This window comes from Boleophthalmus pectinirostris, unplaced genomic scaffold (assembly GCF_026225935.1).
Source record: "Boleophthalmus pectinirostris isolate CB_2022bp ecotype Guang Dong unplaced genomic scaffold, ASM2622593v1 HiC_scaffold_18, whole genome shotgun sequence".
In the NCBI taxonomy this organism is placed as follows: domain Eukaryota; kingdom Metazoa; phylum Chordata; class Actinopteri; order Gobiiformes; family Gobiidae; genus Boleophthalmus; species Boleophthalmus pectinirostris.
Genome location: NW_026571133.1, coordinates 4,304,902 through 4,332,095, shown reverse-complemented (window position 1 = coordinate 4,332,095; position 27,194 = coordinate 4,304,902). Strand labels below are relative to the sequence as shown.

The window sequence follows — 27,194 nt, the reverse complement described above, 5'->3', positions numbered from 1 at the left end:
AAACAAGATCGAAACCAGGACTAAACCAAAACTAAACCAAACCTAAACTAGGACTAAACCAGAACTAAACCAGTACTAAAACAGACCTAAACCAGGACTAAACCAGACCTAAACCAGGACTAAACCAGGTCTAAGACAGTTCTAAATCAGGTCAAAACAAGATCGAAACCAGGACTAAACCAAAACTAAACCAAACCTAAACCAGGACTAAACCAGACCTAAACCAGGACTAAACCAGGTCAAAACAAGATCGAAATCAGGACTAAACCAAAACTAAACCAGACCTCAAACCAGGACTAAACCAAAACTAAATCAAACTTAAACCAGACCTCAACCAGGACTAAACCAGACCTAAACCAGGACAAAACCAGGACTAATCCAGACATAAACCAGATCTAAATCAGGACTAAACCAGGTCTAAGACAGTTCTAAACCTGGTTAAGACCAGACCTAAACCAGGACTAAACCAGGTCTAAACCAGGTCTAAACCAGGTCTAAGACAGTTCTAAATCAGGTCAAAACAAGATCGAAATCAGGACTAAACCAAACCTAAACCAGGACTAAACCAGACCTAAACCAGGACTAAACCAGACCTAAACCAGGACTAAACCAGGTCAAAACAAGATCGAAATCAGGACTAAACCAAAACTAAATCAAACTTAAACCAGACCTCAACCAGGACAAAACCAGGACTAATCCAGACATAAACCAGGACTAAACCAGACCTAAACCAGACAAAACCAGGACTAATCCAGACATAAACCAGATCTAAACCAGGACTAAACCAGGTCTAAACCAGGTCTAAACCAGGTCTAAATCCTCTGTAAACGAGGAGCCGTCACACGCACAGACTGAAGGCCGGTGGTTCTGTAGAGGAGCACTCGTGTTTGCATCAGATTACAGCTGAGTGGCTGATCCAGGGTCAGATCGTTTGGAAATGTAATATGTGAGGGATTCGAGCGCCGATGTGGAAGTCGCCTTAACGATTATGATAATTCTGTATTTTGTGCTTCATCAGTCGAGCTCGAGTGTCTGAGTCAGGACCACTAACGAGCTCATCCTCCCCCAGATCCTTCAAATCAACTCCACTCGGCTTCACTGATGAGTTTTAAGAGCCCAAAAGGGAGAGAAAAGTAAGCGGACATTGATTTTATTTTATTTTATTTTATTTTATTCATTAAACATGCACCGTGTAATATTTCTAGTAGAGGGTCCGTCATCTACTTGTTATTGCTTTGTCTAGAATGTTCCACAGCATAGGACTAAACCTACCCATCACCACGGAGACAAGCAGGTCAGATCTGCGGAGAGTCGCCCCTGTTCGCAGAAGAAATTAATGTGTTTTTGAGCAATAGAGACACCAGTAATGAATAACTACTAAATGTATAAATGGAAAATGTTCAATGTCATATACACTTTTATTCTCTGGCTTTTAACACCGCGTGAGTTGTGTGGTCCTCTGTGTCTTTTATTTATTTTTATGTGTTTTTATTGGTTTTACTGATTCAATTTATTTATTGGTTTATTTATTTCTATTCTATGATATAGTTTTATTTTTATTTTACTGGTTTTATATTATTTTACTAGTTTTATTACTTTAAGACTAGTATTATTTTAGTAATTTACTTTATCATCTTATTGTTGTTATTTTTTATGTATTTGTGCAGCACTTTGGAAACAGTTTGTTTGTGAAATGTGCTATATAAATAAAGTGGATTGGATTGGATTGGATATAATAAATGTCAATAACATCTCCATGGAGACAAGCAGGTGATGGACCCTGGACCAGAAAAGTTGCACAATGCATCTTTAAAATAAAATTATTAACTTAAGATTATGGAGAAAACTTAAACTGGACCCTTTATTTATTTATTTTAGTTCATTATTTTTAACAAACTTATCATCAAACATACGTAGGCTTTATTTATTTATTTATTTTTGACAAATATTTAAAGGGACAGGTCAAAATTTTGGACATAAGACCTCATTTCCTCGTTACACAATTTATCGTCAGTAATTAGGGCTGGTGATATAAATCTGTGTATCGTTTGTTTATTTGTTTTTCAAGATAAAAATTATTTGTGTTTTCAGTTTTTCGATTTTGCGTTTTAATGAAAAACGGAAAAAACGGATAATGGACGTTTCCTGTTTAAGTGACTTAAACTGTGATGCTGCATACGGACTAAACCAGGTCTAAACCAGGACTGAGACCAGGACTGAGACCGGGACCAGGACCGAGACGGGGAACAGGACCAGGACTGAGACGGGGACTGACACCGAGACCATAACGGGAGTGAGAACGGGACCATACCAGGACTGAGACCGGGACTGAGACCGGGACTAGGATCAGAACTGAGAGTAGTCCTGTTTTACTTCTGGTTTAGACCAGTTTTACTCCTGGTTTTAGTCCTGTTTTAGTCCTGTTTAATCCTGGTTTAGTCCCATTTTAGTTCCTGTTTTTAGTCCGGTTTTAGTCCTGTTTTAGTCCAGTTTTAGTCCTTGTTTAATCCTGGTTTAGTCCTGGTTTGGTACTGTTTTAGTCCTGTTTTAGTCCTGGTTTAGTCCTGTTTAATCCTGGTTTAGTCCCGTTTTAGTCCTGGTTTTAGTCCGGTTTTAGTCCTTGTTTAGTCCTGGTTTAGTCCTGGTTTAGTCCTGGTTTAGTCCTGGTATAGTCCTGGTTTAGTCCTGGTTTAGTCCTGGTTTAGTCCTGGTTTAGTCCTGGTTTAGTCCTGGTTTTAGTACGGTTTTAGTCCTTGTTTAGTCCTGGTTTAGTCCTGGTTTAATCCTGTTTTAGTCCTGGTTTAGTCCTGGTATAGTCCTGTTTTAGTCCCGTTTTAGTCCTGGTATAGTCCTGGTAGTCCTGGTAGTCCTGTTTTAGTCCTGTTTTTAGACCAGTTTTAGACCAGTTTTAGTCCTGTTTTAGCCTTTGTTTAGTCCTGGTTTAGTCCTGGTATAGTCCTGGTTTAGTCCTGCTTTAGTCCTGGTTTAGTCCTGGTTTAGTCCTGCTTTAGCCCTGGTTTAGTCCTGTTTTAGTCCTGGTTTAGTCCTGCTTTAGCCCTGGTTTAGTCCTGTTTAGTCCTGTTTTAGCCCTGGTTTAGTCCTGCTTTAGCCCTGGTTTAGTCCTGCTTTAGCCCTGGTTTAGTCCTGTTTTAATCCTGGTTTAGTCCTGGTTTAGTCCTGCTTTAGCCCTGGTTTAGTCCTGTTTAGTCCTGTTTTAGTCCTGGTTTAGTCCTGCCTTTAGCCCTGGTTTAGTCCTGGTTTAGCCCCTGGTTTAGTCCTGGTTTAGTCCTGTTTTAGTCCTGGTTTAGTCCTGTTTTAGTCCTGCTTTAGTCCTGCTTTAGTCCTGGTTTAGTCCTGGTTTAGCCCTGCTTTAGCCCTGGTTTAGTCCTGTTTTAGTCCTGTTTAGTCCTGGTTTAGTCCTGTTTTAGTCCTGCTTTAGTCCTGTTTAGCCCTGGTTTAGCCCTGGTTTAGTCCTGGTTTAGTCCTGTTTAGTCCTGTTTAGTCCTGTTTTAGTCCTGTTTAGCCCTGTTTTAGTCCTGTTTTAGTCCTGGTTTAGTCCTGTTTAGTCCTTTTAGCCCTGGTTTAGCCCTGTTTAGTCCTGTTTTAGTCCTGGTTTAGTCCTGGTTTAGTCCTGGTTTAGTCCTGTTTTAATCCTGGTTTAGTCCTGGTTTGGTGACTGGAGCGGTTGGTGTTTTGTTGATGTAGACACAGCTGTAGAAATGTGAGCCGCGCCGCAGGAGCCTGTTCTGCGCCGAGGAGACGGTGATGCAAACGCGGGTCAGAGGTCACGGGGGGCTGAGTCAGGTCGGCTCTCGTTGGGTCTCAGACACGAGGAAAGTGGCACCGCGCGATTTGTCTCGACGATTCACTGACACCGAAATAATTATCCAATCACAGAGGCATTATTTATTTAGGAGCTGTTATAATGAGATCTCAAGCAGAAGTGGGTCATGTCACCGCTGCTACGGCGCCGTAATTAATCTCATCAATTTGTGTTTTTAATAATCAACATTTTGATTAATTACAAAATGACAAAATTGAGGGTTATTATGAAACAGGTTTACTAACTTCAGACCTTCTTCCCGGCCGAACAGGTTAACAATTTCTTAAATATGATAAGAATAAAAAGATCCTGCTCTGACTTCAATTAAAATAAAATAAAAAATATTGAAATCCTAAATGTCCAGTGTGTGCAAAAAAAAAAAAAAAAAAAACTACTTTTTTTTCCAGCTATGTCTATCTTCGTGTTTCAATATAAATCCAAAAATAAGAAAATGAAAAAACAACCATTTTCTTCATTATTTGTCTCCAAAACCAAAATGAAAAAACAGATAATGATTCTTTTTTCAGTTTTCGCTTTTGTGGTTAAATGAAGAATGGAAAAAACGGATAATGGACGTTTCCCACTTACATGACTTAAACTGTGATGAACCAGGACTAAACCAGGACTGAACCAGGACTGAACCAGGACTAAAACAGGTCTAAACTAGGTCCAAACCAAACGAGATCTAAACTGACGGGCCAAACAATGAGTCGGGACAAAACCAGGTCTAAAACAAATACACGTACACGGACAGGTGACTGAAGGCAAAGACGCAACCAAGATCTCAACCAGGTCTAAACGAGGCCCAAACCAGAACTAAATCAGATCTAAACCAGGTCTAAACCAGATCTAAAGCAAATGCACTCGAAATGAAGGCCGATGGACGAGGACAAACTAGGCCAAAACCAAGAAACACCACCACAAGTTTACAGACTGTCTCCAAGACTCACCCTGATCAATATGACAGGTCTAAACCAGGTCTAAACCGGGATTAGACCATAACAAAACTTAAGATCTTAGGACTTCAGTCTCTAATCATATCCAATAATCTTAACATTATGACAGAACAATGAAAAAAGTTCTGGAAAAAAATCATGAATAATCACAATCAAACAACAAACTAGAACAGCAAAACAGCTCTAAAATATAATCACATCTGAAGTCTTTTCATATTTTGTGCAGATCTAATTTAATGTTACTGAGCGGCAGGGATGGGACAAGATCTCGTGAGATAAACTGTCACAAGACCACAAATATGAGCGTGTGTTTATATTTGGTTTGGGCAAAAATTGTTGACATTGGTGAGTTACTTCGTCTGAAAAGTCATAGTTTCAAAAAGCAGGACTACGATTTTAGAAAAGAAAGTTAGAAAGTTATAAGTTGTATGGCCAAAATTCTGCACTGAACCTCATAATTTCTCTCGTCTTCTGGTGGAAATTTAGTCTCGTCCCATCCCTTCCGAACATCTCGAATCAGCAGCGTTGTTTTTCCGAAGCGGTAAAAAGCCGTGTGGGTTTTCTTACCTGTAACTCGCACCAGGCCACCTCCACCGTCGTCTCCGTGTCCAGACCCTTGTACACCGTCTTAAAGGACCCTCTCCCGATCTCGATATCGAATTTCAAGAACCTCCCGTCCGGAGATGTGCCCACGGCCTTGGTCTCCGCTTCTTCGATATCGTCCTGGACGCGTTTGACGGCCTCCCTTTGCTCCGCCCTCGCCTTCGCCTGCTCCCTCTCCTCCTCGGTTTCCCGTTCCTTCTCTTCCGCCGGGCTACTCCTGCTGCTTTCGTCCGCCTGATCTGCCACTTTCGCGTCTTTTTCTTCGGTTTTCTCCGACCCGGTAGCGACTTCGGCTTGTGTGCATGCTTGTTTTGCTGCGTCTGTAACATCCAATGCTGTCGGGACTGGCTCTTGCGCCGCCACATCTGCGCTACTTTCACTTTTAATTTGCGATTCGGCTTGCGTTTTAACACTCGTGTCTAACTCCTGCTCTGAACTTTGATTGGTTTCCTCCACCAAAGCTTCGCCAAGGCACGGTTCTAGATTAGAAGCAAGACCAGACGGCAAGTACGGAGGTCTGTGGGCGTCTCTGGCGTCGCCGTCCCGAAACCCGCCTCCCGTTCCTGGGGCGTGCGGCGGGAAGAAGGTGGGCGCCCCTCCGCAGTCCGGAGGCGAGGTGATGATGACCGCGGCTTTACTCGGCAGGTCTAGTGCAGTGGCGTTGGAATCGCAGATGACGCTGCGGCGGAAAAAGCGGTGCTCGGCGGTCCTCGAGTCGCGATCCATGGTGTGGCGTCTTCGCTGGACCTCGGTAACCCCCAGGTGCCCGTCGGAACCAGGAGACCCGTTCACGTTCTTGGGCGGGTTTTGCGACGGCGGCGATGGGGAGGTAGGGGAAGGGGGGATTAGTTTCACAGGTTTCTTGCTGCTTTCAGACATAACTCCAACGATAAATAAAACTATCGACAGTAGTAAAAAAACGGAATGGCAACTAACATATATAATCTCGAAATAGCGATCCTTTTACAGTTTGTGAGCGGCTTCAGTAAGAAAAAATCCTAGAGTTTCTCCGAGTCCTTTCAGAGCAGGGCAGAGGGGAGCCCCAGGGGACGAGAACGGGGCCGGTTTTGTCGGTGAGTTCGTGAGAGGATGAATTATTCCCAGTGGAGTAAAGGTGCCAAGGCTGCAATGTCGAGGCAATAGTCAAATCTGCACCCATCCTGCTGCCAACATCGAGAACAACCACCACAGCATAGAAAGACTGGAGCTGAGATGAAAATCCTGAGCAGGTCCAAAAGTGTAATCCAGGTGTTGTCGGTGGTGAAGCGGTGGTCCACGCTCAGGGCCTGGTGCTAGGACCAGCCCGGCCCAGACACGGGCAGCTCGGGAAGTGCAGCCTCTGAAAAACACAGAGAGAGATTTAGTTTGCCGCCAAATCAAAAACGTTAATTTGTCTTATTTATATACACTAGGGCACAGGTGTCAAACATGCGGCCCGGGGGCTAGATCCGGCCCTCCAAGACCTTTAATCTGGCCCTCGGCTGATTTTCTACTAAAATATTTTCATTATATTTTCTATTAAAATCTTGTTAATTTTCTGTGGTGTTTATCACAGCAGCGTCTCCAGCGTCTCTGTACGTGGCCCCTCCCACCAGAGCAGCACAAATGAAGACTTGTCTCTTTCCAAACGCTCTTAAAGGACGATCGTTTTGACTGTTGACCGTGACACCCTCATCAGAAAAATGTCAAAAATGAGAAAAGTGGAGCCGAGTGCAGGATTTTACAACAAAAATGGACTTATTCCTATTTGCAAACAAGTTAATGTTAAAACATTGTGCTGAAATTACATTTTTCTTAAAGTTTCAGGTTGTTCATAATATTATAATATTTTGTAAAAGCAAGAGTTCATCAGTTAAAAAAGATTTCTGTAATAGATTTGTGTTTCTCTGCACAAATATTTGAACTTATTGTTATTTTTGGGGTTTATATGACATGAGTTTTCTGATCCGGCCCCTTTGGGATCAAAGTCGGTTGGATACGGCCCCCGAACCAAAATGAGTTTGACACCCCTGCACTAGGGACTGCATAAACTCTAAACTAAACTTTACAACTTATAAACCATCACCACATCAGCCCGTTTGACATTATAATAGGGCTGGGTATCATTAAGAAGTTGTCGATACGATACACACCTCGATACACAGGCCACGATACAATACATATCTCGATACAGTGCACTTGTGATTCGATATGATATATTTCAAATCGATTCGATACAGTTCAATAAAAAATAAAGGCTAAATCATGGCTGTGATACTAAAAGTGTTTGTTAAACCACTTCTTTTGCAAAGTTCATATGAAACACAAACATTTTAATCCTCAAAACAGTGTCAAAATGTCAAATGTGTCGCATAAATGAGTTTCCTTTCACTCCACAAGCAACAAAACTGTAGCGCTGTAACAAAATAATTTAGTAAAACACACGTAAAAATACTCTTGGTGACATATCGATACAGTAGCCCACGATATCGATACTGTATCATCACATTAAACGATACAATATACCAATATTCCGATATTTTTGCACACCCCTAGATTATAATGTGTTTAATGCAGCTTTGACACATTTGTTTACGTTTTACAGAAACAAAACTTAAAACCATATGGCTCATTTGCATAAACTGTAAGTGCTGGAAAAAAAAATAAACAGCTCTTTCCTTGTGTCGCTGATGCGGTTCAGCTTCTGTCGGACTAAAGGACACGACTCAGTGGAATATGAGTGTTTTTTCTGTGACAGAGGGATGATGATGATGATGATGATGGTGATGATGATGATGATGGTGAGTGTGTTCTGTGTGTGTGTGTCGCGTTGAGACACAGTTCATACTAGGGACGGGCATTCGATCAAATTTTCTTAATCGATCGTCGGAACAATTAACGATCGATTATCGATGATGCGTTAATGTTTTTATATTAAAATGATCATCATTATTATTACTATCTGCACTACTAATCTGCATAAATAAATTCAACTTTATGACATATAAACTGTAACGACTCTAGAGCCACATCAGCCCGTTTGACATTATAATGTGTTTAATTCAGTTTTGTGCAACTCTCACAGAAACGAAACTTAAAATCACATTGCTAATTTGCATAAACTAAGCGAAGATAAAACTACAGCTCTTGTGTCGCTGATGTGGTTCAATTTCTGTCGGATTAAAAGACATGACTCAGGTGAATACAGGTTAGTGTGACCAGATTTACGTTTGTCAAAACCAGGACACCGTACGGGGGGAGGGAGGTGGGGACTCGTCATCGACATTGCGCGACTTTCATCTGGTAAAGCTTTTTCCCACTGGACACAGAAACATATGTGCTGCTTTATACACTGTGCACATGGACTCACACTTGTCCCGAACGCAACGGAAAGCCTGGAATTTCTTGTACAATTCATCGTTAAATACACATTTGTGCTTCAGTACGTTGCAGACTGACCCACTGTTTGTGTCTCGCTCCTTCTGATGCAGAGACACATGTACACACCTGTTTGGTCACACTACACACAGCAACCTACATTCGGTTTGTCGATTAAAATGAACATAATCGATGAAATTCTTAATGATCAGTTATCGATTAATCGACTAATCATGCCCATCCCTAGTTCAGAAATGTGCAAGTTTAGAGCAGCTCTTTATTTAACATCATTTCACTGACTTTATTTATGTTGGTCACTTTATTTATTTTGGCTTCTGTTGTGATGAAAAGACTGAAAAGTGTTTGGTTTTTGGACACATGTGAACTCAACTTTACACTGCAGAACAGGTGGAAACTAACACTGGTGCTACAACCTGGTACAACGCATCTCTCCTGTTAAGGTTAATGTAAACTGTGCACTGTCCCTGTCTCATTAAATAAATAAATAAATAATGAGTAACCGGGATACTGCGTGTACATGCACCATGACGAAACCGGGATACTCCAAAAACCCGATCGTACCCGGGACACTGATGTGCTGTAAACAAACTCACTGAGTGGAACAGAGTCTCCAAGGAGCCAGAGCCCAAACGTGGGACTGTGAGGCACAACTCCAGTGTTTGTGTCGGACGCAGCCTCGTCTCCTCACACTACACACAGTGACCTACATTCGGTTTGTCGATTAAAAGTGAACGTGATCGACGAAATTCTTAATGATCAACTGTCGATTAGTCGATTTAATCGTGCACATCCCGAATATACACAAACTATGGTTATTTTCAAAGACAGTAAGGAGTAAGAGCATTGTGTTGGAGGGTCTGTCCAACGCTTTTCTCCATGGAGATGTTATTGCTTTGTCAGAAATGTTTGACAGTCTGGTACTGAACCCTTTCATCTTCATGGGGACCAAACCAGACCAAATTACCGGTCAGATCTGTGGAGAGGCGACCCCGCTCACAGTCAAAATATATGTTTTTCTAGGTATTTTTGAGCTGTAATTTAATAAATGTAAGATAAATGTAAGATAGAGCTGTTTAATGTCATACTGTGGAACATTTCAGGCAGAGCAATGACATCTCCATAGAAACAAGCAGGTGATGGACCCCCAACCAAAAAGTGACATCGTGCACTTTTACAGGTATACTTTATTGTCTAAGGCAGGGGTGTCAAACTCATTTTGTTCCAGGGGCCGTATCCAACCTATTTTGATCCCAAAGGGGCCGGATCAGAAAACTCATGTCATATAAACCCCAAAAATAACAATAAGTTCAAATATTTGTGCAGAGAAACACAAATCTATTACAGAAATCTTTTATTATTGATGAACTCTTTCTTTTACAAAATATTATAATATTATGAACAACCTGAAACTTTAAGAAAAATACAATTTCAACACAAAGTTTTAACATGAACTTGTATGTAAACAGGAATAAGTCAATTTTTGTTGTAAAATCCTGCACTCGGCTCCACTTTTCTCATGTTTTTTCATTTTTCTGATGAGGGTGTCACGGTCAACAGTCAAAACGATCGTCCTTTAAGAGCGTTTGGAAAGAGACAAGTCTTCATTTGTGCTGCTCTGGTGGGAGGGGCCACGTACAGAGACGCTGGAGACCAAATTACCAATATTTTAATAGAAAATATAATTAAAATATTTGAGTAGAAAATCAGCCGAGGGCCAGATTAAAGCTCTTGGAGGGCCGGATCTGGCCCCCGGGCCGTATGTTTGACACCTGTGGTCTAAGGAATGTCTTTTTTTTTATTTGAATCATGATATCGGAATCGGTATTGAGTAGGGATGCACCGATTTTTCCAGCTTTTTCAGTTCCGGTACCAACACTGATACTTTGGCTTTAAGCATCTGCCAATTTCCGATATAAACCGATACAGTGTAAGGACTGAACATGACACTTCCTTCCTTAAAACGCAGTTAACTTGTTACACAACAGATCGAATTGTGTTGTGCAACTTTTATTTATCCTTGAAATTAATACTGAAGTTCAAACCTTGTGAGATGTTCTAGGCCACGAACACCCTGTAAATATATTTCATAATAATAATATATTTATTTCTTTTGTACTTCACATTTCAAGGACGTTTCAAAGTGCTACAGCAGGTAGAGAAAAGATCCAATTAAAAGGCCCAACCAGGATATCAGCTTAATCAGAGTTATGGAACAGATACCAACAAGTATTTCAGTATTGGTATAGATTTTCGATCAATAGGTATCGGTGCATCTTTGAATTACTTTGTGTATGAACTGTGCGATACAAATAAACTTGCCTTGCCATGGTGCTAGCCTGATTCACTTCATACAAACTAGGAACGGGCATTCGATGAAATTTTCTTAATCGATCGTCGGAAGAATTAACGATCGATTATCGATTAATCATTAACGTTTTTATATTAAAATGATCATCATTATTATTACTATCTGCACTACTAATCTGCATAAATAAATTCAACTTTACGACATATAAACCGTAACGACTCTAGAGCCACATCAGCCCGTTTGACATTATAATGTGTTTAATTCAGTTTTGCGCAACTTTCACAGAAACGAAACTTAAAACCACATCGCTAATTTGCATAAACTCAGCGAAGATAAAACTACAGCTCTTGTGTCGCTGATGTGGTCAATTTCTGTCAGATTAAAAGACATGACTCAGTGGAATACAGGTTAGTGTGACCAGATTTGCGTTTGTCAAAACCAGGACACCGTACGGGGGGAGGGAGGTGGGGACTCGTCATCGACATTGAGCGACTCTCATCTGGTAAAACTTTTTCCCACTGGACACAGAAACATATGTGCTGCTTTATACACTGTGCACATGGACTCACACTTGTCCCGAACGCAACAGAAAGTGTGGAATTTCTTGTACAAATCATCGTTAAATACACATTTGTGCTTCGGTACGTTGCAGACTGACCGACTGTTTCTGTTTGCTCGCTCCTTCTGATGCAGAGAGACACATGTTTGGTGACGCTACGCACAGCAACCTACATTTGGTTTGTCAATTAAAATTAACGTAATCGATGAAATTCTTAATGATCAATTATAGATTAATCGATTAATCATGCCCATCCCTAGTACAAACCGTCTGACCTCGGAGCATTAGGATTCGTTCGCTCAACGGTAGGCGGGTACTTTTTTTCATTTAACCAATCGCTGCTAGGAAGGGCAATAACGTCTTTCCTCTTGATAAAATTCAACAAACATTCTCTTTGTTCTGGCTTTAAATCCTCGATCTCGGGAATCGTTGCCAACACAGAATGTACAGCTCTTCGCTGATTGGCTGGTGCCCAAACTCGCATGAACCGTCTTGTGTGTTCCAATTCCTGAGTCGCTGGAGAGAAATGAAATTGAATGAAGGCACTAGTTGGCGCCAGCCTGGCTACTTGCCATGTTACAACTACAGCTAAAAAACAAAGGAAACTACATAGATCATGATCTTCTGGTGTTGTCAGGACTAAAAAAAACTTTATAGCACTTTTAAATACCAATTCTTCATAGTATAACAGTGCAAAAAGCTTTTCAAGGCTTTTCCAAGGTTTTTAAAAGGAAAAGCAGCATATTCACAGTTTGGTGAGCCTCCACAGAGATGAGACGCATATCGTGAAAATATCGTATCGAGGGATTTTGATTTCGCTGCATCGTACACTGCAGACGTGAATGAATGCAATGTTGTTTCTGTAAAATCCTCTACAAATAAACTCTCCTCCGGGGTCACTGCAGTTGCGACGTGCGCTGTGCCTTTAAGAGGAGCTCTCTGTGGTGGATGCTGGGAAGTTTCCAGAATGACAGATATACATAAAGTAGAAGAACAGGCTCTCACACAGTGTCGGTGTTTTCAGAGCTTGGCCTGCGATCAAGAGAGAGTCGTTTGCAGAAAAGTGTCAGCTCCTCGGACCAAAACACGCAAACGCAATTTATCAAACAAACCCTATAGTTCAGAGCTCTACAAACATGCTCAGAAATGCATGAGATTCCTGCAGGTCGTACATCATCAGCGAGCTCTTATGTAAATTGTCTATTAAAGGGGCTGTGTTACGTGGGAGCTTTTAGTCACGTTCTGACGCTGTTACCTCATTAAAAACAAAGCGGAGTTGTGTTTTGTTTCATTCACACGTTTGAGTAATCCTGGTTTATAAGTCTGTCTACATGCATAAGGCTGTGCAATTCATCGAAATTTGTTCGTGATTTCAAACGATCTTTAAGTATATTTAGTTAATTTTTTCAGCTGGATATATACCGTAAAATTCAGACTATTGAGCGCATCTGAATATATGCCACATCAACTAAATTTTAACTAAATTTTCAAACTGTACATATGGGCCCAGTCAAGCAGAAGTAACAGCAAGGCCAAAAATTCTAGTTAATGCATCTGATATAAAAATGTATTGAACAGATACATATGTACTCTAGTTTATGAAACTGTTTACCTTTTTTCTGCACCATTTTTGGTTCTAAAGTTACATACGTTTTAAACAGACCATGTATGAAACATGGAACAAAAATTATTTCCCAAATTTCAAAGATCTGCAAATCATGTAAATAAACTGATGTATTTCATCATATCTTGTGTTATTCGATCTTTGAACTGTTGATGAAGGTACATGATTTTTTTTTTTAAATGTATTTAAAATGATAAAAATTTGCTTGGAAGAACTGACATATTTTATAGAAATAGTTTCCTTTAATTTTGAAGTAATATTAAAGTATTCAGAAGAAAAATGCAACAAATTATGTAAAATCATGCACCTTCTACTTGATTGCACAATTTTCTGCACTTTTGCATCACCGTATGCACGCAGATTTCCTCCTGAAAACACTCGTCTAAACGCGGAATAGAAAGTGAAGAAGAGACACCACTTTTGCGTCTTCTGTTCAGACCGTCATCATATAAACTTAACTGTAGATACATTTATGTTTTTCTTTGCCTTATTTCATGTTCAAAGTATATTTTATTCATATAACTGCTCTAAGGTATCGTATTTTCCGCACTATAGGGCCTCCAACCCCATCAAAAAACGACCGCGTGCCCCACAATCCAGAGCGCCCAAAACACGAATCCACTCGGGTGTCCCAGCACGACTTCAGTAAACTACAAAGCCGCAAACACACATGGAGCAGACAGCGACCGCACAACGAAAAACACCCGCAGCCACACTCATCACTCCGCGCCGACGAGGAACGGAACGAAAGAAAGAACCAAAAAAGCGAGTGCAATGTGCCACTTCTAGCCACAACTGAACAACTGAGTCACTGCGAACACGCCGACAATCCGTTGGTCCCAGACAGCACCCTCCCTACACGCCACAACTGAACAAAGCCCAGAGTCACCGTGAACGCCACAAACAAACAAAACCACTCACCCATCCAACTGTTGTGTTTCGTTTAAAGTCCAGTGCGGTTTATTTGTGAAAAAAGTTTGAAAATAGACCATTTAATGACAGTGCGTCTTATAATCCAGAGCGACTAATAGTGCGGAAAATACGGTACGTAGCCTATATTTATTTTCAATTTGAAAGTTTTGTGTAAATTATCAATAACAAAGTGTTTTGTTTTGGTTTTTTGAGAGAGAAATGCTGAATAAATGCATCGTATATCTAAAAAATAATCATTTGAATAATCGTGATTTCAACATTGACCAAAATAATCGTGCTAATGATTTTTTCCATAATCGAGCAGGCCTACTCTATTCCACCTTGTGATGTCATAAAGTGTTGGCTCCACAAGAAACCTCACTCCTTTCTTACTAAAAGAAAAAAATAAATAAATGCTTTCAGAATTTCTTGAACACAAAGAGGCAGAATTGAACATTTTCACTGACCGCAATTGAAAACTTATTAATAACAGATTTTTGGACTTAAGATAAGAAAGAAGTGGGACAAGATCTCGTGATACAAAATTACCACAAGATCATGCACACAAGAGAAAAAAGAGCTTGGGGGATTTTTTTTCCAAGTATTTACAATTAGATAAGACAAAAAACGACAAAATAAGACCAAAAAGGGTCATGGTTTGATGAGTTAAATCTCTTACAGTTCCAAAAAAGCAGCACAAGAATGGAAACAAAAATATGAAAACAAGCAAATTAAAAAACTCTAAAAGATGCAAAAAACGAACCCAAGGCACTCACTGATTAACATAAACCAGGTCTTTATTAATTAATGGACAACTTACAAAGTCCCAACACGTTTCAGACTGTGGCTTTCCTCAGGGGACAAACAGGAAATAAAAAATTGCGAGGCCATAACTGGAAACTGAACTGCAAAATTTATATATTAGAAATTATATGAAAATCTCATCTTGTCTCGTTCTCGTGGACCCAATCTCGTATCCCGTTTCTCGTATCTTGTGGAAAATGTGTCTCGTCCCATCGTTATTAGAAGATTATTTGAACGAAAATCATCGAATTTCTTTCTAATGATGGTCCCTCTGATTAACAACAACAGGTTTTTGCCGTTAAAGATGCACTGTGTGACTTTTCTGGTAGAAGGTCACCTGGTTAAACTTGGTCATCACAATGGAGACAGGTTAATGGTCAGATCTATGGAGAAGCAAGCCTGCACATGGGCCCAATCAAGCAGAAGTAAACAGCAAGGCCAAAAATTCAACTTAATGCATCTGATATAAAAATGTATTGAACAGATACATATGTACTCTAGTTTATGAAACTGTTTACCTTTTTTCTGCACCATTTTTGGTTCTAAAGTTACATACGTTTTAAACAGACCACGTATGAAACAAAGACCTGCAAATCATGTAAATAAACTGATGTATTTCATCATATCTTGTGTTATTCCATCATCTTTGAACTGTTGATGAAGGTACATGATTTAAAAAAAAAATTTATTTAAAATGATAAAAATTTGCTTGGAAGGACTGACATATTTTATAGAAATAGTTTCCTTTCATTTTGAAGTAATATTAAAGTATTCGGAAGAAAAAAGTGACAAATTATGTAAAATCCTGCACCTTCTACTTGTTTGCACAATTTTCCCTCCGTTACTTTTCCCTCCGTTACCATGACCTTTCTTAATAAAAAATCTCATGACTCAAAAAGTAAGAGGTTTTTCAACCTAATCTTGTACCATATGGTAGAAAACTATATGAAGCAAATATTCAAACCAGTTTGTTAAGGATATGTAAGTGAGAACCAAGAGTTATCACTGTTTGTATTTATTGCCCAAAAAGTGCTGCATATTTCATTCCCTCCGTTACCAACATGAGTTTTTTTTATTTTTTTGTCAACAACTTGAAAGAATATCACAGGTTTAACTTGACCCTGTTGGAGTGTAACTCTTTCCTACATTCTGATACTTTACTTATTTCAATAGTTCCTCTAGTTTCTGAATAAGAGACATTTGAATGTAAAAAATCTGCCCCTGTTTCCCTCCGTTACCACTTGACCGAACCCACATGCTAAGAATTCATGTTTTTTTAAGATATATTTCAGCTATAAAAGTGAACAAATGCAATTTCCAGGCAAAGAAATAACAAGCAGCAGCCCTTAAAAGTTACACAGTGCACCTTTAAGTCATGAGTAAGACTGGATCTGATTCATTGCTCAGTACAAGGCCTATCTTATCTTACTGGGCAGATAATTTGAAGTCAACATGTTTCCAAAATAGTCCGGTCTTTGTAAAGTCCGTAACATCTGCCCGTGCGGTTAATGCAGAGTACAGATTCAAAAAGTGGTTCTAATTGTTCCCTGGTCCAAATTTAGCTCAGAGTCCCCACAGCACTGACCTCTCCTCTGGACCACTGCGAGGCCGAGCTGCAGCTTAACGCCACAGAGGAGGGAGGAGAGGAGGAGGAGAGGAGAGAGGGAGAGAGGGGAGAGGAAAGGAAGAAGGGAGCAAGAGGGGTAGGAGAGAGGAGAGAGAGGAAGGGGAGCAGAGAGGGGAGAGAAAGAGTGGAGGGAGAGGAGAAGGCAGGAGGGAGGAGTGGGAGACAGAGAGGAGGAAGAAGGGAGGGAAGAGAAGAGGGAGAGCGAGAGAGAGAGAGACAGAGGACAGGGAGAGAGGGAAGAGAGGAGGGAGAGGAGGGAGAGAGAGGAAAGGGACCGAGAGTAGGGAGAGAGGGAATAGAGGAGAGGGAGAGAGGAGGGAGAGAGGGAAGAGAGGAAGGGAAGAAAGGAGAGAGAGGGGTAGGAGAGAGGAGGAGAGGAGGAGGGTGAGATGAGAGAGAGAGAGAAGTAGAAGAGAGGAGGGAGAGGGAGGGGGAGAGAAAAGAGAGAGGTAGGAGAGGAGAGTGAGATAAAAAGGAGGGGAAGACAGGGAGGGAAGAGGGAAGGAAGAGAGGAGAGCGAGGAGAGGGAGAGGAGGAGAGAGAGGAGAGGGAGATGGGAGGAAGACAGGAGGGAGAGGAGAGGGAGAGAAAGAGGAGGGGGAGATAGGGAAGAAGAGAAGAAAGGAGGGAGAGGGGGTAGGAGAGAGGAGGGAGAGGAGGAGGGTGGAAGGAGAGGGAAAGGGGAGAGAGAGAGGAGAGGGCCTGGGGCAGGAGAGGGGAGATGAAAGGAAGAGAGGAGGGAATGGACGGGGAGGGGGAGAGATAAGAGAAAGAAGAGGGTAAGACAGGGAGGGGAGAGGAGAGGAAGAGGAGAGGGAGAGAGAGAGTGGCGGGGAGAGGAGGAGAGGAAGAGAGGAGGGAGAGGAGAAGGCAGGAGAGAGGAGTGGGAGACAGAGAGGAGGAAGGCGAGAGGGAGAGAGGGAAGAGAGGAGGGAGAGGAGGGGAAGAAAGTAGAGAGAGGGGTAGAAGAGAGGAGGGAGAGGAGAGGGAGAGAGGGAGGGGGAGAGAAAAGAGAGAGGTGGGAGAGGAGAGTGAGACACAAAGGAGGGGAAGACAGGGAGAGGAGAAAGGAGGAAGAGAGGAGAAGGAGAGGAGGAGAGAGGAGAGAGAGGGAGAGGAGAGGAGGAGAGAGGAGAGGGAGAGAGGAGGGAGAGGAGAGGGCAGGAGAGAGGGAGGGGAAGAGAAAAGAGAGGAGGAGGAGATGAGAGGGAGAGAAAGAGGAGGGGAAGACAGGGAAGGGAGAGGGAGAGGAGCAGAAGAGAGGAGAAGGCAGGAGAAGAGAAAAGAGAGAGGAGGAGGAGGAGATCAGAGGGAGAGAGAGAGGAGGGAAAGGGGAGAAAGAGGATGTGAAACAGGGAGGGGAGAAGAGAGAGAGAAGGAGGGTGAAAGGAGAGGGAAGAGGGAGAGAGAGAAGAGGAAGAGAGGAGTTAGAGGAGAAGGAGAGAGGCAGAAGAGAGGAGAGGGAGAGAGGAAAGGGGGCAGGAGGGAGAGGGGGAGGGACGGAGGGGGCACTTGGAGACAGAGACAGCACCAGACAATATTGGCTCTCATGACGGGGAATATTCTAACACAGCTGAGGAAAGAGCGAGAAGAGGCGGCTGCGTTCTTGTGTAACACTTTAAACTGTCTGAGTTTCTTACATAACCTCTGCAATTACAAAGATCAAAAACGCATACACGCAGATAAAAAAAATAAAATAAAATACAGACTGTCAAGCTGCGTCAGAATTATAACTTAAAAAAGAAAACCGTAAGATCAAGACAAAAAGCAAAGCAAGTTTTAAACGTGTATGAGATATTATTGCTCTGCCTGAAATGTTCCACAGTATTACATTAAACTTCAAAATGTACATTGCCTTTATCTCACTTGAACATGTTTTAGGGATAAAAATGAAAGAAAAACTCGCATTGTTATCGCGAGTCAGGTCGTCACTCCACAGATGTGACCTGCAGAAGTGGGATCAAGTCGTTGTTTTGCAAGTCTCAAGTACGTTTCAAGTTTTTGACCCCAAGTCCGAGTCAAGTCCCAGGTCCAATACAGGCAAGTCCGAGTCGAGTCTCGAGTCACTGGGCCATAAGTTCAAGTCAAGTCCAAGTCGTCTGCTTTGAGCTTCAAGTCATTTCAAGTCTTTAAACCAATTTATATGAATTTTAAACTAAATTGTAGTTAAAAATTCATTACATATTTGTATTTGAGTATGTATTAGGGATGGGCATGATTAGTCGATTAATCGATACTTGATCATTAAGAATTTCATTGATTACGTTAATTTTAATCGACAAACCGAATGTAGGTTGCTGTGTGTAGTGTGACCAAACAGGTCTGTACATGTGTCTCTGCATCAGAAGGAGCGAGACACAAACAGTGGGTCAGTCTGCAACGTACCAAAGCACAAATGTGTATTTAACGATGATTTGTACAAGAAATTCCACACTTTCCGTTGCGTTCGGGACAAGTGTGAGTCCATGTGCACAGTGTATAAAGCAGCACATATGTTTCTGTGTCCAGTGGGAAAAAGTTTTTCCAGGTGAGAGTCGCACAATGTCGATGACGAGTCCCCACCTCCCTCCCCCCGTACGGTGTCCTGGTTTTGACAAATGCAAATCTGGTCACACTAACCTGTATTCACCTGAGTCATGTCTTTTAATCCAACAGAAACTGAACCGCATCAGCGACACAAGAGCTGTAGTTTTATCTTCGCTTAGTTTATGCAAATTAGCGATGCGGTTTTAAGTTCTGTTTCTGTGATAGTTGCACAAAACTGAATTAAACACATTATAATGTCAAACGGGCTGATGTGGCTCTAGAGTCGTTACGGTTTATATGTCGTAAAGTTGAATTTATTTATGCAGATTAGTAGTGCAGATAGTAATAATAATGATGATCAATTTAATATAAAAACGTTAATGATTAATCCATAATCGATCATTAATTCTTCCGACGATCTAGTTTGTATAGAGCATAAAAGAATTGTAGAAAATAATTTTAAATATAAATGTCAAGATCTTAGTGTGAATTATTACGGTCAGAATAGAAAGAATTCAGATTTAAAAGTGCTTCTCAAGTCACAGGCCTCAAGTCCGAGTCAAGTCTCAAGACAAATACAGGCAAGTCCAAGTCGAGTCTCGAGTCACGGGCCCATAAGTCCAAGTCAAGTCCAAGTCATCTGCTTTGAGCTTCAAGTCATTTCAAGTCTTTGGTTTTTGCAATTTATAGGAATTTTAAACTAAATTGTACTTAAAAATTCATGGTATATTTGTTTTTTGTAGAAAATAATTTACCGGTAGTTAATTTTTCCTTTTTAAATGTCTTGACAAGATCTTAGTGTGAATCATTACAGTCAGAATAGAAAGAATCCAGATTTAAAAGTCCTTCTCAAGTCTTCAAGTCACAAGCCTCAAGTCCCAAGTCACTGACCTTAAAGTCCAAGTCAAGTCCCAAGTCCTAAAAATAGTGACTCAAGTCCCCACCTCTGCTGACCTGGTGGTATCAATCTGTACGGACACAAGCAGACGACAAGTTGAAAGCCAAACTGTGGAAAATCCCAGAGCAAAGCAATAACATCTCCATGGAGGAAAGTTACACGGTGTGTTTTATGTTACGCAAGGTCCATTATTATGCAAAATTGAGCTTTAAGCCGTGTTATAATGCCGTTACCTCGTCAAAAACATACCTGGAGTTGCGCGTCACACATGTTTGAGTAATCCTGCATTATTAGTCTGTAAACACATAACAAGGTGGGACGGATTGGATCATTTTAGCCAGTCTGACGCCATCTTGTGCCTCTTCGCAATTTCATTTCTCTCCAGCGACTCGGTCAGGAATCAGAATACACTAGACGGTTCGCAAAAACCCCTGAAATGCGAGTCCAGGCACCAGCCAATCAGCGAAAAGCCATACATTCTGTGTCATCATCGATTCCCAACATCGAGGATTTAAAGATAAAATGTTTGGTTGAATTTTATCAAGGGGAAAGACGTTATTTCCCTTCTTCCTACAGGATTTGGGAAAAGCTTAATATACCAGTTAGTTCTGTTAGCGGCGCATTACATAAATCACGACCAAACAGCAGCGATTGGTTAAATATAAAAAGTACCCGCCTACCGTCGAGCGAATGAATCCTAATGCTGCGAGGTCACACTGTTTCCGCGAAGTGAAACCAGCTGATGAATCAGGCTGGGATATTTTCACTAACAAATGATTCTAGTTGAAGGTGTGTGGAGTTTAAAAACACACTGGAGCACTTCCTGTATTACCACATGACATCACAAGGTGGAACAGAGTGTTTTCATTTTGAGAGAAGAACTCTAAATAGCGTTTGTGTGTTGAATTAAGGTTGTGCAATTAATCAAATTTTGATCGCGATTTCAATTTTTGCATGTCAAATGATCTCCAAACTCATATAATTTTCATTCCTTCCTTTGGCCTTCATTAGGGCCTGATTTTAACTTTATGTGCCATGTGGTATTAAAGCCCTTTAATTATTTTGTACTTTTTGAGTGCCTCAGTTTTTTCCTACTTTATATTTGAGACTGGTCCCTACACTGAAGAGCACCAAAAGGACGATTCTGCACATTTTTTGTATATCCAAGTAGCACTCCTGTCCCCAAAGCTTTGAAGAAATATGTTTTTTACTTGAATTCTTGGGATTATGACGGAAATAATTCACACCAAAATCTTGTCAAGGTATTTTAGAAGCAAAAAAGTGTCTCATCTACAATTATATTAGCCTCTTTAAAATATTGCAATAAATATCGTACCGTGAGATTCATAACGTGATAATATTGTAACATGAGATTTGGATATCATTACATTCCTACGAAAATATATGATATCGTATCGTCAAAAGTCTCACAATAATATCGTGGACTGTCGCAATATATCAAATTACAAGTTACTTTTCTTAAATAAATGGTTTTATAGTAGCAACAGCTTATGAACATCGTGAACTACACATCCCATGATTCCAAGGTATTTTAAAAGCAAAAAAGCATTCCATCTACAATTATATTAGCCTCTTCAAAATATCGCAATACATATCGTACAGTGAGATTTGGATATCGTTACAGGCCTACAAGATATTGTGATATTGTATCTTCAAAAGTCTCACAATAATATCATGGACTGTCACAATACAATTATATTAGCCAAAATACTCCAAAATATCACAATAAATATCGTACCAAGAGATAGATTTGGATATTGTGGCATTCCTACGAAATATCGTGATATCGTATCGTTAAAAGTCTCACAATAATATCATGGACAATATATCAAATTAAAAGTTCCTTTGCTTAAATGCAGGTTTTATAGAAGCAACAACTTATACACATCGAAAACTACATCTTCCATGATTCATTTGAGTGCAGACAACATGAAGAAATATGTTTTTTACTTGAATTCTTGGGATTATGATGGAAATAACTCACACCAAAATCTTGTCAAGGTATTTTAAAAGCAAAAAAGTGTCTCATCTACAATTATATCAACCAAAATACTCCAAAATATCACAATAAATACCGTACCAAGAGATAGATTTGGATATCGTTTAGATTCCTACGAAATATCATGATATCGTATCATGAAAAGTCTCTCAATAATATCGTGGACTGTCACAATATATCGAATTACAAGTTCCTTTGCTTAAATGCATAGTTTTAAAGAAGCAACAGTTTATGATCATCGGAAACTACATATCCCATGATTCATTTCGGCACAGACAACATGAAGTTATATGTTTTTTACTTGAATTCTTGGGATTATGACGTAAACAATTCACACCAAAATCTTGTCAAGGTATTTTAAAAGCAAAAAAGTGTCACATCTACAATTATATCAGCCAAAATACTCCAAAATATCGCAATAAATATCGCACCGTGAGATATGGATATCGTTACATCCCTAATACCCATAGAATCAAGAAAGTGACAAATCCCGACTAAAAAAAAGTTACACAATGCACCTTTAAGCATTCAACCAAACTCAGAACTGATGGTCAGGCTCTGGTCAGGAGGAGGCTCAACAAAGAAATAACTTTAGGAAGCAGCTTAGACAATGGGTCGACACAAATTAAACAAAACACACATCAGTGACTCAACCTCGGCGCTCACTGCTGTTTGTGTTGCACGGGCCATTATGCAACTAGTAAAATGCAATGCCAAACTCGGTGTATTATAAAGGCTGGGTCTTTTGCAAGCTCGTTCTGATAATGTCACATGAAATATAGGGTGTAGTAATTTATTGTACTATAATTTAAAAGGGCCAGTATCACGCAATTTTCTCATCTATCTTATAACGCTGTTTCCTCGTCCAAAACGTACAAAGCAGAGTTAAGTTTTGTTTCATTCTCACATTTTTAACGCTCAAATAGGGCTGGGTATCATTAAGAAGTTGCCGATACGATACATACTTCGATACATAGGCCGCGATACGATACATACCTCGATACATAGGCCATGATACGATACATACCTAGATACATAGGCCATGATACGATACATACCTAGATACATAGGCCGCGATACGTTACATGACTAATACATAGGCCAAGATACGATACATATCTCGATACATAGGCCACGATACGATACATACCTAGATACATAGGCAACGATACATACTTCGATATGATACATAGGCCACGATACGATACATACCTAGATACATAGGCAACGATACATACTTCGATATGATACATAGGCCACGATACGATACGATACATATCTTGATACATAGGCCACGATACGATACATACTTCGATATGATACGTAGGCCACGATACGATACATACCTCGATACATAGGCCACGATACGATACATACCTCGATACATAGGCCACGATACGATACATACCTCGATACATAGACCACGATACGATACATACCTCGATACATAGGCCACGATAAGATACATATCTCTATACATAGGCCACGATACGATACATATCCTATACATAGGCCACGATACGATACATATCTTGATACGTAGGCCACGATACGATACATACCTCGATACATAGGCCACGATACGATACATATCTCTATACATAGGCCACGATACGATACATATCTCTATACATAGGCCACGATACGATACATATCTTGATACGTAGGCCACGATACGATACATACCTCGATACATAGGCCATGATACGATACATATCTCTATACATAGGCCACGATACGATACATACCTCGATACATAGGCCATGATACGATACATACCTCGATACATAGGCCACGACACGATACATATCTCAATACACAGGCCACGATACGATACATATCTTGATACCAGGAGTGTAACAATATCCAAGTCTCACGATACGATATCGTCACGGTATGAACCTCACGGTACGATATTTATTGCGATATCGTGGCGAAGCTCACGATTAGGAATGTAACAATATCCAAATCTCTGTACAATATTTTCACAACACAGTGGTCCCTCATTTATCACGGGGGTTACGTTTTAAAAATAACCCGCGATAGGTGAAATCCGCGCAGTAGTCAACTTTATATTTTACAATTATTATATCTTTATACACTTTTCTCACACAGGACAGTTACAACCCTTTTTGCATCCTTCTTAAAACTTATTGCTGCTGTCGTCCTTTCGTTATTTTCCTCCTTCTTTATGTAGCGAACCCAAGATCCATGACTAACCATGACTAAACCAGGACTGAAACAGAACTAAAACAGGACTAAAACAGGACTAAACCAGAACTGAAACAGGACTGAACCAGGACTGAACCAGGACTCACTGTCGGGACAGGCTCGGAAGTGACCGCAGGAGAAAGGACCGACAGAGAGCTCCGCACCTCATGGTAAACGCAGCCCGATCGCGCTGCACTTCAGAATCACACTGCTAGAGATCGAACATTTATGTAAATTTGTCGAGCTGAATACATTCTGTACTGTGCAGGAGACACGGCATGGAGGAGATTGATTGACAACGGTCTACAATCCCTCAGCCAATCAGGACGCAGGGGGAGGAACACAATACACGCTCATACTCTGTAAAAAAAAAAAAAAAAAAAGGCAAAATTGTACTAAAAAAATCCGCGAAACAGCGAGACCGCGAAAGGGTAGGGACGACTGAACACATCTCACGGAATGATATTTATTGCGATATTTTTTGGAGGCAAACAAAACTATGAATATGCGACTTTTTCCTCTTAAAATGCCTTGACAAGACTTAACCTAAAGAACAAGACTTAAAAGTGTTAGAACTGTTATTTCTTCTTGTAGTCTGCACTGAAATGGAGCAAAGGATCATGGTCTACGTAGTTCCCTCTGTTTTTTTTGCACCACAACTCTTCATTTAAGCAAAGAGACTTGTAATTCGATATACTGTGATAGTCCACGATATTATTGTGAGACTTTTGACGATATTTCGGTTATTGTTACATCCCTACTTGATACAGAGCACTTTCGATTCAGTTAGATATATTTCAAAGCGATTCGATACGGTTCAATAAAAAATAAAGGCTAAATCTTGGCTCTGATACCAAAAGTCTTCATTAAACCACTTCTTTTGCAAAGTTCATTATGAAAAACGCCCATTTTAATCATCAAAACAGTGAAAATGTCAAATTTGTTGCATGAACGAGTTTCCTTCCTCTAAAACAAACAAAATACTGTAACAAAATACTTCACTTTACAAATATGTTCATGTACATATCCCTGTTTTTGTTATTGTTTTTGAATTTTTGTTGGTACCTGGCTCAAAAAAATAAATAAATGAAGATATATATTAAAAAAATACTCGTGGCGATACATCGATACAGCATTACAATGATATTTTGATATTTTTGCACAAACCCTACACACAAATCCTGCATATTTAGACTTAGTTCTTCTCTCAAACGCTCTGTTCCACCTTGTGATGTCATGCGGTAATTCCAAAAGTGCTCCTTTGTGTTTTTAAACTTCACACACCTTCACTAGAATCATTTGGATCATTTCAGCCGCTGGTATCGCCCAGGGAAAAGGTAAAAAGGTAGACGTCAACTTGAAAAAATGCAGCTTCGTGACATCACAAGGTGGAACGAAGCATTTTGAGCTTTGGGGATGTAGACACAGACTAATAATAAAGGATTACTCAAATATGCGTGAACGAAACAAAACAGTCCAGGTCTGTTTTTGATGAAGGTAACAGCATTATAACATGTCTTAAATCTCACAAGAGTCCGTTTTTCGTAATATAAGATCTTAATATCACCAAGTTTGTAGTTCAGCCGCGTTTCTATCGGTCCAGTTTTGTCTTAAATTTGCTTGATATGTTTGTATTAGCAGCCACACTTTGTTTATTGGGTAATTGCATTGGCTGATATGAAAATGCAGCACCATGAAAAGATACTGCTCTGCACTAAAGTTAAGCATAAAAGGAAGTAATTCAGAAATGCCTATAGGTTTTCACGAAGGAGTTGTCCATATTTAGAGAGAGTTGCACCAAGTCCCTAATGCGTTTACATATAGGGTATAATGTAAACACAAGGATATGCAGCACTCACACAGCTCCCTGCTCCACTGAGGCCAACTATAGTTCAGTCACAGAGACGTTTTAATTAGTTTGGCCATAATGTTTGTCCACATTAATTTATGGGTTGAAATGTTACACTCACTGAGCAGTACATGTATGCAACTGTGCACGGGGGTCCTGCGTTAACTTACTGAGCTTTTACAGCGTTACTGAGGTTAACTTGTTCATGCAACGCAGTGTAGCGCAGCGGGTCTGTAGCCAAGTGTGCTCAGGTAAACAGTGCACACGAATCCATCCTCCGCCGTGGTGAAGCAGACGCACACGGCCGCCTGGTAAAACTCAAAGGAAGTGTGTGGCTGTGAGGCTATGCTGCTAACTTTAACCACAACAAACACAACTGTAACGATGTGCAGGAGGAGCACTGTTAAAACACGAGCTGGTGCGTACCTTTCACATCTGCGTTAGCTCCACTGTTGCCGAACACAAACTGAGATGAAACTTGTTTAAATCCTCCTTCGTTCCTCTGCAGAGGTCCGCTCCGTAGCGCAGCGCAGACGTCCGTATAGTGCGTCACATAGAAGCCACAGTTGGTTTTCCAAAAGCCCAAAATATATTTACAAAAAAAGAATAAAGTTATCCGCAAACGTATCCAAAAGCAGGCACGAGCCGCGCCGCAGTGTGAGCCGCGAGCACCCCGGAGAACGGACACCTCCCACCGGGTAAGACCAGCCAAGTTCACTCGCTGGAGCCGAGACTCTGGTACTTGTCAGTGTTGTGCAGCTCTGCAGATGAGACCAAACCAGATCTCACTTAAAACGTTACATCCACAAACGCACGGCTCCGGTGTGCGTCCGTCCGCCGTGCATATCCCGTGCTCCTGTTATTCCGCGCGCTCGCAGCGTGTGCTCCTGCTCCTCTCTGATCACTCTTCTGTGATGACTCGACAGCGAAAGCTCCTCAACACGCAGCGGCAAAGCGCCCGCGCGTAACCGCACTGGCGCGGAAGTGACACACGTGCGCCTTCAAAGGAAACGTCAATCCAAAAGAGAAGAAATACGATAAACTTATATTTTAAGAAATCTGTCAAATCCTGCACAGGTTATGTAGCCCAAATTAA

General features: G+C 40.7%; 1 protein-coding gene across 1 annotated transcript in view; it reads right to left on the bottom strand.

Annotated features, from left to right (window-relative positions):
* LOC110156003 (serine/threonine-protein kinase WNK1-like) overlaps positions 1-26,992 on the bottom strand; it is a 323,906-nt gene extending 296,914 nt beyond the window's left edge. Inside the window, exons 1-2 of the mRNA XM_055153838.1 lie at positions 26,525-26,992; positions 5,347-6,721 (exon numbers count right to left, since the gene is read on the bottom strand). Of these exons, the coding sequence (XP_055009813.1) occupies positions 5,347-6,261 (915 nt within the window). The 5' untranslated portion in view covers positions 6,262-6,721; positions 26,525-26,992. The remainder of the gene's footprint in view (positions 1-5,346; positions 6,722-26,524) is intronic.
* Between the last annotated feature and the right edge of the window lie 202 nt (positions 26,993-27,194).